The sequence below is a fragment of the Malaclemys terrapin genome, chromosome 1 (assembly GCF_027887155.1).
Source record: "Malaclemys terrapin pileata isolate rMalTer1 chromosome 1, rMalTer1.hap1, whole genome shotgun sequence".
In the NCBI taxonomy this organism is placed as follows: domain Eukaryota; kingdom Metazoa; phylum Chordata; order Testudines; family Emydidae; genus Malaclemys; species Malaclemys terrapin.
The window spans coordinates 285,239,760-285,255,983 of record NC_071505.1 but is presented as its reverse complement, the minus strand read 5'-3'; the positions used below and the strand labels follow the sequence as shown (position 1 = coordinate 285,255,983).

General features: G+C 40.1%; 1 protein-coding gene across 1 annotated transcript in view; it reads right to left on the bottom strand.

Moving 5' to 3' along the window:
• DIAPH3 (diaphanous related formin 3) overlaps window positions 1–16,224 on the bottom strand; it is a 502,197-nt gene that overhangs the window by 239,738 nt on the left and 246,235 nt on the right. The window contains exon 20 of the mRNA XM_054013650.1: window positions 13,294–13,395. Within this exon, the coding sequence (XP_053869625.1) occupies window positions 13,294–13,395 (102 nt within the window). The remainder of the gene's footprint in view (window positions 1–13,293; window positions 13,396–16,224) is intronic.

Sequence of the window (16,224 nt, the reverse complement as noted above, 5' to 3'; positions counted from 1 at the left end):
CAAGTCCCCAATTATTTCTGTTTTATGACACTTTGTTGCCTCTTTGATTTCTCTCAACATTGTGCACTCAATATATATTTTACTGACCTGCAGTACAACAGCATAAGTCTACTAGTATGTTTGACCACACCACACCTTTAATCGGGTGGTGGGGATGGAGGGTTGTCCAGCTTGCTTTGGGAAGTGTGGGGGGGAGAGGTTTGGGCAGGACATGCTGTGGACATCATGCTAGCCACTCCTTTCTAGGGGTCTGGGAAATAATTTTTCCCTCAGCCTCATTGGCCTAGGTGGAGTGTGTGTGTGTGTGTGTGGGGGGGAGAGGTAAGGGGTGTTTCGCCTGCACCACAGCGGGTTCAAGAAGGGCTTTGTTATGGTGAGTAGGGAAGGGAGTTAGGCTACGATGTCATAATTCCTTATCTAAATGTGGGGAGGATGTCCAGTGCAGATACTCCATATCAAAGGTATACAATGACCGAATAAATGGCTTGGTAAAGGACTTAAAAAGGAGGTGTTGGTTAAAGGAGCAGAATGGGGGGGGGGGTTGGGCTCCTATGACTGGTACAGCAGGGAGCCAACTCCCCTTTCTTATGGCCCACCTTAACCCTCCTACAAGGAGGGGGGGAAAAGGGGAAACGTTTTGGTCCTAATCTGCCAGGTAGTCCCAGACATCTAATAATAAAGTTGCAGCCTGATTAAAACCATATCCAATATCTCCTTTCCTCCTTCGGTATAGCTGGATAATGCATCCTTATAGTTTGCAATCCATACCAATTCAGCTGTCTGGACCTCACAGATTCCATAGAATCTTTAGGCTATAATACTACTCCCCTATTTCTGACTTAATATGTCATTTCTTCAGCCAGGTATTAGAGTATCCCATTGATATTTGTCATTCCACGGTGTTTCGGTGATATCTGTAACATCAAGATCCTCTTGCCCTGTCAGATATTCAAGTTGACACATTTTTGCTTTCAAGCAGCTCTCATTTATATGTAGACATTTATAGTTTTTATCTCTAACCATGTGCCTAACACTTAGAACATTTCTACATAAGGGGTTTGCACTATGCCTTTGAGTTATCTATAAAGTTATTTAACACTTTGTCACAAAGTGGTGTTAATCACTATCATTTAGTGAACACTTCAATTATTTCTTCCTCAGAATCTAAATTTCTTGTATTTATGTCAGACATTTCAGTACATTAATATTCTTCTTAATCTTTATCTTTTCTTTCAGGTCAGCTGTCATCTATGTTTAACAGTAATGCAGGAAGTACCTGACAGATCATTTGAATTAAAGCTCCAATTTCCGTTTCCTGTCTAGGTTCAAGTCTGAGGTACAGTATCTTCAGTACTGTGCAAAGGACTATGCTTTATTTGTGAAGCAGCACATTTCAGTGTGCCCATCAAAATTTCTCTTTTGCAACCATATTGAAATGTAATATCATACCTAATTTGCTGTCCTCTACTAGCACTACTTCCTTTTCCACACTACCTTTTTCCAGGTTTGTCTTTCCCGTTAAATATCTGTTTTCGGTTCTTTTTCGTTTGATTTATTAGCTTGTATATTTCCAGATTGAATACACAATTCTGCCAATAATACTTCTTTAAGACTCGTGTTGTTTCTTTATTCTCATTAGTGTTTCAAATACCACTCAATTTATTACAGATGAACTAGCTATTTAGTTTATTCTATTAATCATGCCATTCTATAAAGCTAAGCCTATCCTGGATCTCTGGTTTCTGACACTTTTCCTCAACTTAATATAGTACATTTCATTAGTAGTAGTAGTTTATAGGCCAGTTGCTTTTCAATACACATGAAAGGCAACCGGCATGAAAGGGTCCAGTGCTCTGACCTTGACTTAGGGACTTAAATTAGCCTGCCCCACAATACCTTGAAGAAGTGTCAAGACTAAGAGTCTTTCAGCAGGAATAAAAATTGTTGGCACCTCTCAGTGGACATAGTGAATATGATTCTTTGATACACTGGAACTGGATTAAGAGAAGGCAACTCCTTAACAATAGGGGTATGGGTTTGGTGTTCCTAATGACTGGTACAGCATGGAGACAACCACCTCTTCCCCACTCCTTAACTTTCAGACAAGAGAGAAAAGTGGGGTCTCAGCAACAGTGCAGCAATCAGATTTATGGGGTGAGGAGGAGATGGCAACCCCTACCAGGTAGAATGGATTACAGTAGGAAGGATGACCTGCTCTGGATGATTTATTGATAGATAGTCCCAGGATGTGTTACTTAATAAAGCTGCAGCTTAGTTAAACGTCATTCCTGGTGTTTTGTCTTTCTTCCTCTGGAGTCCAGGGGAAAGACAGAATCTGTGTATTGTAATAACTAAACGTTCCCCACCATCCAGGTGTCACCAGCAAAGAAATCCATTTTCAATTACTTATTTAAAAGACTCTTAGAAAAACTGTTATATCCAGAAAGCAGCACACATATATGTACATACATATATATACATACACACATATTTACATACACACACAGACACACATCATATTATATATATATATATATATATATATATATATATATATATATATATATATATATATATAAAAAGACTTCTAAAGCGCTAGTTGAAACACTAAACCATAACCCTTGAAAGAAGGCTATCTGAGATATGACAAATCCAAAATTGCCTACAGCAGTGGTTCTCAAACTGTGGGTCGTGGCCCCATTTTAATGGGGCAGCCAGGGCTGGCTTAGACCTGCAGGGGCTCGGGGCCAAAGCCCAAGCAGAAGGGATTCAGCCCTTTTGGGTGGTGGGGCTCAAGTTACAGTCCCCCTGGCTAGGCTGAAGCCTTTGGGTTTCAGCTTTGACCCCTTCCCTGCCCGGGGGAAGCTTGGGCTTTGCCCCCCTACCCACCGGGTTTCGGGTGGGCTCAGGCTTTGGTCCCCCCTCCTGAGGTCATGTAGTAATTTTTGTTGTCAGAAGGGGGTTACGGTGCAATGACGTTTGAGAACCCCTGGCCAATAGCAAATGATTTGTGCTTTCCTTTTCAAAATGAAACCAATTAAGTAGGCTGTGCTATAAAATGTTGAGCAGTATTCACAAATCCAACCAGCAAGTATCTAGTTTACATATTTGAAAATAAATGAGATTTATATTACTGAACTAAATCATCTGCTGTTTTTAAACATTATCTATTTGAGCAAGATTATTTGGTTTTAAACACAAAGAAGAAGAAAACATGCAAATTACTGATAAATTTTACACTACTATTGATACACAATATGGGGAACTAATAATGGGATTTCATGTGCATGTTAAACATTTTCTTCAAGTTCTTCAGCAACATTGGTTTCGAGTCAAAATAGGATAATTGGAACATCTTACTAAATGTTTAAAATGCTAATATAGCAAAACAAGTACCTACAGTGTGATCTGGAGATAAGTTTAACATTAAAACCTCTGCTAATAATTTCATGCTAATTAAGATCATCTGCCCTGAAGGTCAGTAAAACTTTAGTCCTTTCCAGAGCTCTATCACGTTAGAATTCCATGATGTTATGTGGCTACCTGTTTTAAAAAGCAGTATAAGCAGCAGTCCTTTTGGTGGCTAGTAATAGGTTTTACAGCATACATGCCTCAAAGACTGGTCATAACTAATTCAATATAAAAGAAAAAAGTTAAGATATTAACTTAGGAAAAATAAATCTCAGTAAGTCAATGAAATGGAAAGTACTAAATATAGTAATCAAAGATTCAACTGATCTAGATTTTAGGAAGCATAAATACACTTTGCCAAATATTTGAGCAACAGAATATAACGTTCAACACAACTTCAGCTCAAGAGCAACATCATGGAGATAAACTAGAATATACAATAGAACAGATTTAACAGCATGTATAGAATACTTCAAGGATGTATGCAGGAAAAAAAAGAAAACAGTAGTATCCGATAATATCTAAGTTACAAGACAGCAGGATGGAGCAAGTGACGGGGAAAAAAAAATACAAGAAAATAAAGTATTTTATCTCCAGAAAACCCAAAAGTCTGCAATGGAAGATAAGAGTAATACAAGATTAACACAATACTGATTGCAATAAGAATAGCTAACATAAAAGGATTAAATGAGTTAAGAGGATAATTGTAGAAATAATCGCACAAAAGCCATTTAAACAGTCATAAAAACAATCCCAAACAACAACAAACAACCTGAAATGGAACCTGAAATGTTTACTACTCTACCCTCTATGTCTATAAGGCTACAAACAGAAGTTGATTAACACAAGCTGAAGCTAGACATATAATATTGCTTACTCATATCATAAGTAATCTTAGTAAGTGTCTTCTCTAGCTGTTTCTTTTAGGGTAACAGATCTTTAATTGTGAAAGTAAATCCAGGAAAAAAAATGTAAAAAAACTATAAAAGTTTTATGAACCACAAAAGCAGTAATTATCTGTTTAGCCACTGCTTAGAAGGCATATAACATTGTTTTGGTCTTTTGCTTTCAAGCACAAGATCAAAACAAATCAATACAGAAATTCTAAGGGTTTAACCCACTAAATACTCAAAATAATATGCCTGAAGAGGGCAGCAGCCTAAATGATGAACTCAAGAGTTATGTACTACATTCATATTTTATTGAGCTCTTCTCTCACTCATTTCAAGACACCTGATGCCTTTTTCTTCAGGGAAAAAGTGACAAATATACTAAGATGATGGATATTTGGCTGAGCAAAAGTTCCTACAGAAATGAGCTGGAAAATCTGAGCTTACTGCCCAGGAAGAATAAACCAAAGCAGTGGAAGCGGATTAGTTTAATGGAAATTCAAGGGCTTATATTAAGGGAATCAGAAATCCAATGGACATTTTACACTCAAAGACAAAAAAAGTGACTAATCTGAAACTGAAAAAACTTAGTTTTCAAAAAATGAATAAGAAATGGATCTTGTGAAAGATAGGGTACACCTCCCTGAGAACACCTCTTGTTTTAAAATAGATCTATTAACCAGCTGATGGGCAAAACAGCAGATGTAGAAATCAAAAATCCAAGATTGAATCACTCCCGGCAAAGGGTTTCTCAGAAGATTATATTGGAAAATTGAGCCAAGGTAAAGACCATTCCTTACCTCTATTGTAACTGCTGTTCTTTGAGATGTGCATGTGGATGTGTAGTCCACTCAGGCATGCACACATCCTGCACACTGAAACCAGAGAACTTGGCTTAGCAGCAGCACTCATTGTGGTAGTGCTCATGCCCTCTGGCCCTAGAACCCCACCCCTCAACTCCTATCTGTTCATTCACACTGCAATCCAAGGCTGGAGACTCTGATGTGGAAAGCTGGAGACCGGCTGTGAAATACATGGCTGCACCCACATCTCAAAGAACAACCGTTACAGAACAGGTGAGGAACCGTCTTTTCTTCTTCAAGTGGTTGCAGGCATGTATTCCACTCAGGTGACTCACAAACAGTTCAGGTAGGTGGTGGGGCTTGGAGTCTACTTAAACAATGACTTGCAGAACTGCCTTCCTGAAGTTTGCTGTACTTGTGGTAATAGCATAGTGTTTGGTAAAAATATGCATAGAAGACCATGTAGCAGCCCTGCAAATATCCAATATGAAACATCACTGAAAAATGTGACAGGTGTCAGATGTGCTCTCATTGAATGAGCCCATAATATCTGTGGGGCTGTAGTCTGAGGTACTCCATACAGGAGATATCCACCTGGAAATCATCTGTGAGGAGACCAGCTGATCTTTTATCTGATCGACATAGTAGTCAAGGTAATGAACAAAATGGTTTAGACCTTTCCAGATAGAACACCAAGTGCACTACCTCACATCTAACGTACAGAGATGCTGCTTGTCTGCATTTGAGTGCAGCTTAGGAAAGAATGCAGGCAATTAAATAACCTGCTTAAGGTGAAACGATGAAACCACTTTGGACAAAATCTTTGGATGTTGTCTTAATGACACTTTTTCTTTGAAGAACTAAGTATATGAAGATTCTATCATTAAGGCTAATTTACTGACTCTTCTTGCAGATGTTACAGCCACAAGAAAGGTTGCCTTTTGGGAGAGGAGAGACAATGAACAGGTAGCTATTGGCTCAAATGGAAGACACATGAGGGCCCCCAGTACAATATTATTATTCCACAGACAGTTTCGTTCACAAGTAGAAATAGTCAGACAATACCTTTCAGAAATCTCACTTTCATGGAGTTGGAGAAAATCAACTCTCCTTGGATCAGAAGATGAAACACCAGGACTGCTGACAAGCAAACCCTCAATGAGCTGAGAGAGCCAGACCCAAGGACTTCAAATGCAACAAGCAGTCCAAAATGTCCGAAACACAAGCCAAAATGTGTTGAATTCCCTGAGATATTGACCAAACCAAAAAACACACTTAGCCAATAAATAGAGCGAATAGATGTTTTTCTACAATTAAGCAGGATCCTCTGAACTGCTTCCAAGCACTGCCCTTCCTCCTCATCTAGCCATGTACCATCCAGGCCATGAGGTGTAGATTCCTCAGTACCAAAGGAAAACCCTGGCCAAAATGCTGAGTCAGCAGGTCAAGAAATTTGGGAGATGAAACAGACAGGCTGAGAGGGTCAGAGAACCAACTTTGTCTTGGCCAAGTTGGCAAAAGCAGTATTAGATTGGCATGGTCCCATTTCAGTTTGAGGATAGCCTGTGAAATGAACAGAATAGGGGGAAAGGTAAACATTAGGTCCATTCCTGAGTTCAGATGAAAGGCATCGGTTAGAGAACCTGAGCTGAGTCTGACCCAGGAACAAAACTGACGGCACTTCTTGTCCTTTGTTGCAATAGCTAGTTGGGGTAGGCTGACAAAGCTAGTTGGGGTAGGCTCCTGTCTGCTTGTTCACATAATACATTTCAGTACTATTGTTGGTGAGTATGTGGACTGCTACTCCCCTGAACTGATCTTAGAAGGCACAACACACACTGTAAATGGCTTGAAACTCCAGTACTCGGCTATGGCACTACATTTCCGTCTGTGACCACAAACCCTGAACATTTAACGTTCCTAGATGTGCTCCACAACCTATTGTGGAGGCAGGCATTGGAAACTACTGTTCTGGTTGGCAGAGGATGGGCAAAGGTAACACCTTGGCACACATTGTTCTTGTTCTTCCCAACCACTGTAGAGAGTTCAGTATCTCTGAACTTGTCAGAAGCACTCAGACAAGTCTGTCCAATGACTGGCAGATCAAGCAATAGACCAACTTCAACCATGACTGAAGACGACAAAGATGCAATCTCACATGCTGAACCAAATAAGTGCGTGTGGCATATGCCCTAGTAACTTCAGGTTTACAGAGATTGTGTTCGAAGGATGAGATTGGAGAGCCAGACAAAGGCATCAAATTGCCTGGAATTACTTGTGTGGAAAAAAGGCCCTCAAATTCATAGAGTTTAGTAGAGTTTTAGTGAACTCACTTTTTGAGTTGGAGTCAGTGTCAACTTTGCTTTGTTCAAATTCAACCCCAGTTGGTTAAAGAGGTCCAGCTTGAACAGGACATGACTGAGGACTTGTTCCTCAGATCTGCCTCTCACTAGTCAATGGTCTAGATATGGGGAGACATGAATTCCCTTCCTTCTAAGATAGGCCACTACCACCATCATGCATTTGGTAAAGATGCATGGGGCTGATGACAGGCCAAAAGGGTGAACCATGTGCTGATAGTGTTGACCAGTGACAAGGAATCTCAGGAACTTCCTGTGACCTGGGAAAACCGACTAATTGAAACAGGTGTCCTGAAGATCAAGAGCAACAAACTAGTCATTGCAATTCAATGTGGGAAGAATAGTAACTAGGGTATACATGCAGAGTCTCATATACTTGATGTATTTGTTGAGACAATGGAGACTGAGGATAAGTCTCACCCCTCCCTTGGACTTGGGGATCAGAAAGTACAGAGAGTAGAATCCCTTTCCCCAGAAAGTAGAATCCCTTTCCCCAGTGAAGAAAAGAAACTTCCTCTATATCCCACGCCACTATCCACAGCCCACTTTGGCCTGGAATGGCGAACTGCAGCCAGTGGGAGCTGCGATCAGCCAAACCCACGGACGCTGCAGGTAAACAAACCGTCCCAGCCAGCCAGCGGATTTCCCCGATGGGCCGAATGCCAAAGGTTGCTGATCCCTGTGCTATACTACTATCGGAATTCCAGTGCTACGCTGGATTTGAAACAGTAAACTGGAATCTATTCTGACAATTGTGCAACAAAATCGTTAATGAAAGTTACATTATCAGAACATCCTCTGCAGTTCCATTGTCTTTAAATTATATCCTCATGTATACCTGTGCAAACGTACTAAATGCAGTAGTGTTGCAGCAAAGGTATTATTTGAAGACAATAGGGCAGTGCTAGTGTAACTGAGGGCACCATTTGACCCATAAAATCTTTATTACTGGTGATACCTATGGCAGCAAGAACATAGTTTGAATTTAAGACACCATGCTGAGTTAGATGTCTGTTGTAATTACCAGCCTTTTTCTTGTCAACTGTGTAAAAATTTTTAGATTGTAAACTGTTCATGGCAGGCATTGCTATATACTGTTAAAGATCCAGGATATTGTTGGCACTAAGCAAATAAAAATATCTTGATATGGAAACCATGGGCAATAAATATGAACACCCAAATGGAACTTTTACGATGATACATTCCAAAGTAGAACATTTTAAACTTGTAGTGTTCATGATCAATATGTTAATGTCAACACATTACATATGTACAATTGTTGTAACTTCTGGTGCATACATTTCTCAGCCTGGTAAAGCTCAAACGTGGAAGAAAATACAGCATAGGAAGATTTAAAAAATGGGGGATTCATTTTAAAATGTTCTAATTATATAGTGTAATGCCATTTGCTGATAAAATATTTATAATAGAAATGTTGTATAATAAAATAATATCAATTTTGCCTCAGTTGGTGGTAAATTTGGAGGATAAAAACATTTCCAGAATTTAGATTGTCTTAATAGTTAAACCTGTCAACTTTCCATTGCAAGTCTGATTTTGACTATCCCTCCACTCTCCAATTCCAATTTTGCCAAAGCAATCACTTGACATTTTTCATGCATAGTCCTTTTCCAGAGGAAGACTTTTCTAGACAATGTGGGGGGTAGTCAGTCAAAGTGGTAGCCACTTCAAAAAAAAAAAAAAAAAAATCAGTTTTCCTCTTTAATAAGGAGCCCTTCACAGGGATTTTAGTTCAAGGAGCAGGGCTCACCTGGGATTTTCAATGATATTACAGAGAATGAAATAAATATGTAGTTATAATATTCCACCAGCTGCCAAGTTTTTCTAAGGGATTTATTTACAAAGCAAGCCTTGGATAATCATGCAAATCTTGCAGTGCTTATCATAAAAGAAAACTACAAAATCTTTTGAATTTCTATTTCCACTACTTAATTGGAGTAATACACACACATAGATTAAATGTATAAAAATCGATAAAAATACATTTGCTTACACTATTAGTCTTTTCTCCTCTAAATAAATTCTTTTGAAGAACAAGCAGCCTGAAGAACTGACACATGCAAAAACTAAAAAATGTTAATTACAGTTCCCAAATTATTTATCCTCAGAAATTTAGATTTATTCTCTCATTAATGTCAACAGAATTTCTCTACTAAAATTGCTAATTTTTTTCTTCAAGAAAAAGCTTTAAATAGTTAATTCTCCCCAAAATAGACTTTAATGGTACTTCAAGCTATAATGAAATCACCCAATAGATATTTAGTACTTTTATATGTTATAGTTTCTTTTTCCATATTTTTTGTAATACACTCCAAAAAGAATTAAACATTTTTCTACATCGATTTTATCCTTTTTAAAAAAAAAATCATTAATTTTATTCAAAGGAAACTAAAACCAATATCATGCTATTGTTTGTGTCAGTCTGTGCAGCAATATCAATTAACATCCAAACAATTCTGAGATTAACTCAGCTTCCTGGGTTGGGGGTCCAGGTGCCGTTGTTTGGGGCTAAGCATGGTGGGGGTCCAGGTGCAAGGCACTGGGGCTCAGCAAAGCAGTTGTTCATGGGAAGGGGGGGAACTCAGCTGGGGGTGGTCTGGCTAAGGGGGGGGTCCCAGATTCAGGGGGGTGAACAGATGGGGGCCAGCTCCCCATATAGTCACCCGTCCCCTCACACTGCCCGGGGGGGGGGTGAGAGGGGTGTGTCAATCTATTTGCCTGGGGGGGAAAGAGTAAAATCTGTGGGGGGGACATTAATTCTGCACTTTCATAGTGGTGCAGAATTCCCCAAGGAGTAAACTTGCTTCACTTCTTAGTGGGCATGATTGGGAAGGTGAATGGAAGATTAAGTTGTAAACAGGGCCTTAGCAAGCAGTATATTGGAGTCAGGGTGTCTGTGCTAGCTAAAATAAACAAAACACCGTGATGCTAGGGACAATGAACAAAGTAAGTTAGGACTATAAAGATGAAATAAAGAATAGGTCGAGAGTGGACAATGCATGGACAGAGAATGCTATGCAGGGATTGGTTCCTACAAAGTAAACAAGTCAGTCCCAAAACGTGTGATGCAAGTTACAATAAATTCAATGTAATATGTAAATGTACATAAAGGAAGAGGTTTTCTGTTTAACTTTGGATGTGTGGTACACCATATACCCAACCCAATCTGAAAGGCAAAGGTACAAAATGAATTACAAATAACAAGGAACATAAAAGGCAATAAGAGGAGAAAGTAAGACATAAGAAAAAGACAAAGGAACGTATAGGTCTATTACTTAATAGGGAAGGAGAGCAAATAATGGATGACACAGGAAGGCTGAAGAGCATAATGCCTATTTTACTTCAGTCTTTACTAAAAAGGTTAATTGTAATCAGATACTTTAACACAATTAATATTAACAACAAGGGGGAAGGATCTCAGACCAAAATAATGAAATAACTGGTTACAGAATATTTAGATAAATTAGATGTATTTAAGTTGGCAGGACATGATGAAATTCACCCTTCAGTATTTAAGGAACTAGCCAAAGCAATCTTTGAACCATTAGCAATTACCTTTCATATCTCATGGAGGATGAGTGCAGTCTCAGAGGACTACAGTAGAGCATATATAGTGTCTATCTTTATAAAGTCAAAAAAGGAGATTCTGGAGAATAATGAATTAGCCAGCCTAACTTTGATACCCAAAAAGAGTACAAATTAATAAGAACAGCCAAACTGGGTAAGACCAGTGGTCCCCAAACTGCAGTGCCTTACCCAGAGTGGGGCAGCTCCACCCACCTTCTCCTCTCCACTTGCCCCCCTCAGGCCCAGCTCTATGGCCAGGTTGTTGTGGGGGGCCAGAGCCAGGCAGTGCGGGGCAGTTGATCCTCTGGCTGGTGGTGCCATTGAGCGGGCAGCTGTGGCAGTCTCCCATCCGCAGCTGGTGCCTCAGCTCCCAGCCCCCTCTGACTGCTCATGCAGCTGGTAAGAGCTTCCCGGGGCAGGGGGGGCACACCCAGTTCTGGGGCCAGCAGAGCCCTCGGGGAGCAACCACCGCAGGGGGAGCCCTCCTAGCACACAGCCCCTAGCTATCCTTCTCCCTGCAACCTGAGCTACCCCCCCTGCTGCACACAGCCCCTAGATACCCCCTTGCCTGCACCCTGAGCTACCCCACCGCCCAATACAGCCCCTAACTACCTCTTGCCTGCACACCTTGAGCTATTCTCTCGCCTATACACAGCCCCTAGCTCCCCCCTGCCTGCACCTTGAGCCATTTTCAAACTTTTTGAGCTGAGTCCCCCCTTTGAGTTATATTTTTGGTTGCAACCCCCACAACCCAGATTGGCTAGGTGGTCTGATGAGTTGAGTCGGGGATGGAGGTGGCACTTCCTCCCTGGACCCTGCTGTGCGGATCTGACCCGAGCCCCGACAGCCTTTGCCCCCCCAAAATAGAAGTCAAACTATGCCTATGACCAAGGGTCCCTTGCCCTGGTCCGCACTCCCCTACCTCCACTAGGTCCTGGGGTTTTTAATAGTATGTTGAGGGGGGCCTCAGCAAGTAAAAGGTTGAAAACACCTGCTGAAGAGTCTATTTCTCTGTTCTCCTGATATCATTCTTCCCTTGTCTGCTGTGGAAAGGAGGAAGAATCTCAGAGTCTGTGCAATAGCAGACTCCATACAAGAAATGAAGGGATGAATCTATGCACTGGACTGGGAAGGGAGGAAGAAGAGTAGAGAACCCAGCACTGTCTCCACGTCCAATCTCCCTTTCTGCTTGCCTTCCTCCCTAGTAGCATTGTTCCTATTGTTACAAAGGTTACTCACCATATTCCAGTCATCCATCTATTGCTAAACATCAGTGATGCCCTCCTCACCAAAACTTTTATACTCCACTAGTCCTTTTCACAAAGCCCATTTCCCATCAACACTTCATCCTGGTATATGCTCAAATCCTGACATTTAGTGGGAAAAAGAACTGTTCCAGCTGACTGGAATGCTTCAGAGGCCACTTGTTTTGCGCCTAATGGTAGAACTAAGGTGACTTGCAAAAAGAAAAAAAAGTGACAAATCAAAATTAATTTTAAAACTAATACTTCATAAAAGGCATTGAGAATTAAGATCAATAATCTCCAAATACGGGTCTCTACTTCGCCCACCGTTTTTCCCATCATGACACAGATGAGCACTATTACCCTTGCACCCTTTCACTTACCCCTCTATATTCCTTCTACTGTGTGTTTGGAAAATGATGTGACCCACTCATCCTGTTATGGATTTGCTAAGGTGAGCAAAAGCTGTACTATTAGAAAATATGCTGTAAAACATATGCCCAAAGACAGTTAGGTTAGTGTGGTGATGTAAAAGGGATTTTTGCCCATACATGGTGGATTGACAGCAGAAAGTTGGTGTGGAAATCTTAACTAAACATTTGATTTTTTTTTTTTTTTTTTTTTTTTTTTTTTAACATTTTGTCACGTTACAGAATGACTTTTGCCATGGAAATTCCAAAATATCTATAGAGTTAACATATTTTAGATATCTATGAAAATTCTACCACAGAAATGGCCATTGTAAACGATTTTGCTGTAGAAAAGTTATATGATTAATAGTTACTTTATTTCAATGAGGAGACAAAGGACGATATAACAAATGGGGTTTATGGAACTATAGATATGTCAGTTGATATTTATCTAGAAAGTACCATCACTTTTCTCCTCCAGCTTCTGCCTCTGGTTATAATTAGGAACAACAAAAAGGTGAGAACACTTCAACACTGGTTACTAATGTAAAACAAGTGAAAAATAGCAGCAATGGGCTAGTACTCACCACAATTCCAAACTGCTCTGGTTCAGACAAATTATTATATTCACTCTTGAATTTGGATAGCGTATTTAGCTGCTCTTGTTCAGGAAGATGTTTTATTAAATTCTAAAAAAAAAAAAAAAAAAATGATTCAATTATGAACATTGGAAATCTCAAATCTTGCATTGCCTGTATATCCAACTACAGATTTTCATGCAGGATTATTATTGATATTGCAGCAAACTGTAAAATCAAATGTGAAGACACGGTCTCTGTCCTGAAGTCCTTACAATTTATATACATAGTACATTGAGGAATGTGATTAAGAATGCACAGAAAAAGTGATTACATAGTGATGGTTAGCACACCTCTTGTATATATTTTTAATTCTTTTTTGAATACCACTTCGAAGGAACAAACTAAGTTGATAAAATACACTTCCAGTGCATGCCTAGGTAGAAAGCATGGTGGATGCAGTACGATAGGAATTTCAGATGTAGGGTATCCAATGAGTTAACACACTGTTTTCCAGAGGTGAATAATTAGAGTGCTAATGGTGTTTTGGTCATAAATGAAAGTAAGTTGCACTTCCTTATCCTTGCTCCTATTTTTGTAATTCAAAACCACCACAAAATGCTGCAAAATCTGGCATGACTATGAGTTGCAGATCAACAATGACCTAAGACAGAATCAGGGCTCAAACTTGACTGTTATACAGTATATCAGCACCTCTCTCACATTGTTCTACAGAAGTACAGCTGCTATCTTTTAAAAAAGGAAAGAGTAAGTCTTAATAGATAAAGATTGTGAAAACAATCTTGAAAGCATGAACCAAGTGCAAATGAATGCAGTGATGGCTTCCTATGTTTGCAGAGCAGATAAAAGAATAGCTCTATGAGGTATGAACTGACCAATTCATTTCAGTAACTCAGCCATGTCCACACTTACCGGTAGATTGGCACTGCTGCAACTGATGCAGATGGTGTTGATTTAGCGGGTCTGGTGAAGACCCGCTAAATCGATGTGAGAGCGCTTTCCCATCAATTTGTGTACTCCACCTCCCCGAGAAGAGTAAGGGAAGTCAGCAGGAGAGCATCTCCTATCGACCCGGCGCAGAGTAAACACCACGGTGAGTGTATCTAGCTACGTCAAACTCAGTTATATTATTCATCTAACTGAAGTAGCGTAACTTAGATCGATTTATAGCAATAGTGTAGACCAGCCCTCATATAGCCCAAAAGTTTACATGTCAATACTATTAAGTGGTTCACTGCACAGAAGGAAAAGTATCATATAGGGACAATATACAGTCTTCTGTAAGTGTTAGTTCATTTTGATAACATAATAGGCTTGAGACAATACCTCCCCCAACACATCAAGAAATAGCCAAACTCAAGGTGAAGAGCATGGCATCTAAGTCCCACTGAGGGGAAGTAAAGTCCAAAGAACGCAGCAGAGCCCATGGATTTATTCAAACCCTAGTGAGGGGAAATGTAAGTCCCAAACTGCTAAGTGGAGCCAAGGGAGCATAAATTGTTTGAACCTTTCAACAGTCTACCGAGTGATGTCTCATTTTGCCATTTCAAGCTTATTTTGTGGACACAGCTTGCAATAGTAATCCTCCTTTTTTCTTTCTCCCTTTATGACACCTGAACAGGAACTGCAGTGATTTATAGGTCAGGGTACTGATATGTGTGGGAAGCTAACTCATCACCCTGCCAATATTATGTATGGCTCATAATCTCACCCTTCAGTGAACACAAAGTTAATTCAATTTTAAAAATTAAAAAACTGTCTTTAAATAGAACAGAACTGTACTTAATACTTAGTCTTTTCTCCTGAATCTTTGTAATATTTTTACCATTCATATTGGCACCCTGTCTACTTCAGCAAATAAACACTGTCTTTTAAAAGATTAACCTGTTTAATATTCTATCTAGATTTTTTATAAATGTCCAAGGCACATAGGTGCTAAATCTTTCTTTTCTGGATGCCTCACTGGATATTTGAACCCAAGATCTCTGACCCATTAACCAAAGGCCACCTCAAAGGACCAAAGCTTTTGAATGCAAATGTTCCAAATACCAGCTAACTTATATTTTAGGTCAATAGTGACCAACAGTAATTATGATTTGATGGCTGTTTTGTGCAATAACTAAGGTTCTTTGAGATGAGTGTCCCTATCGGTGTGCACTGGCCCCCTTGCGCCTGGGATCAGAGACCTTAATCAGCAGTGCCTTTCAGACCACACATGCACACCTCCCACTTCTCACGTTTTGCGTGGGATATATATATATAAAGCGCTGTGCAGTCCGACCACCCCCAGTTCCTTCTCTGAGGCAGAGTGTATATATCTGGCTCTAAAGCAGAGGGGAGGAGGGCAGGTAGTGGAGCACCCATGCGGGGCACATCTCGAAGAACCTCAGTTTACTGCAAAGGGTGAGTAACCTTCTCTTCTTCGAGTGATGTCCCTATCGGTGCTCCACTTGTAGGTGACTAGAAAGCACTGCCTCTAATTGGAAGGCTGGGGCTTCAAAGCAGCACATACTGCTGCTGATAGGACAGCATGTCCTAGGAGTGTGTCCACTGTGGTGTCATACATAATAGTGTAGTGACAGGCAAAAGTGTCTGTGGATGCCCATGTGGCCGCTTAGCAAATGATTGGCAATGATTGGCAAATGATTAATTATTACAATTAATTAATTAATGCAAATAATTATTGGCAATATGGCAAATGATCAATCAATACACCAGAGCAACAAAGATCTGCATGTATTTAAATACATTTCGTGGATTTGCATACATTCAAGTGCAGCACTATCCTGGTGAGCTATTGCAACATTAATATCTTTCTCACACACACAAAATGGGAAATCTGAAAGAGCCAGAAAGGTGCAGGGAGCGCAACCAGAAGGGTTCAGCCCATTGAGCTCTGAAGACAGGTGGGAAACGGGA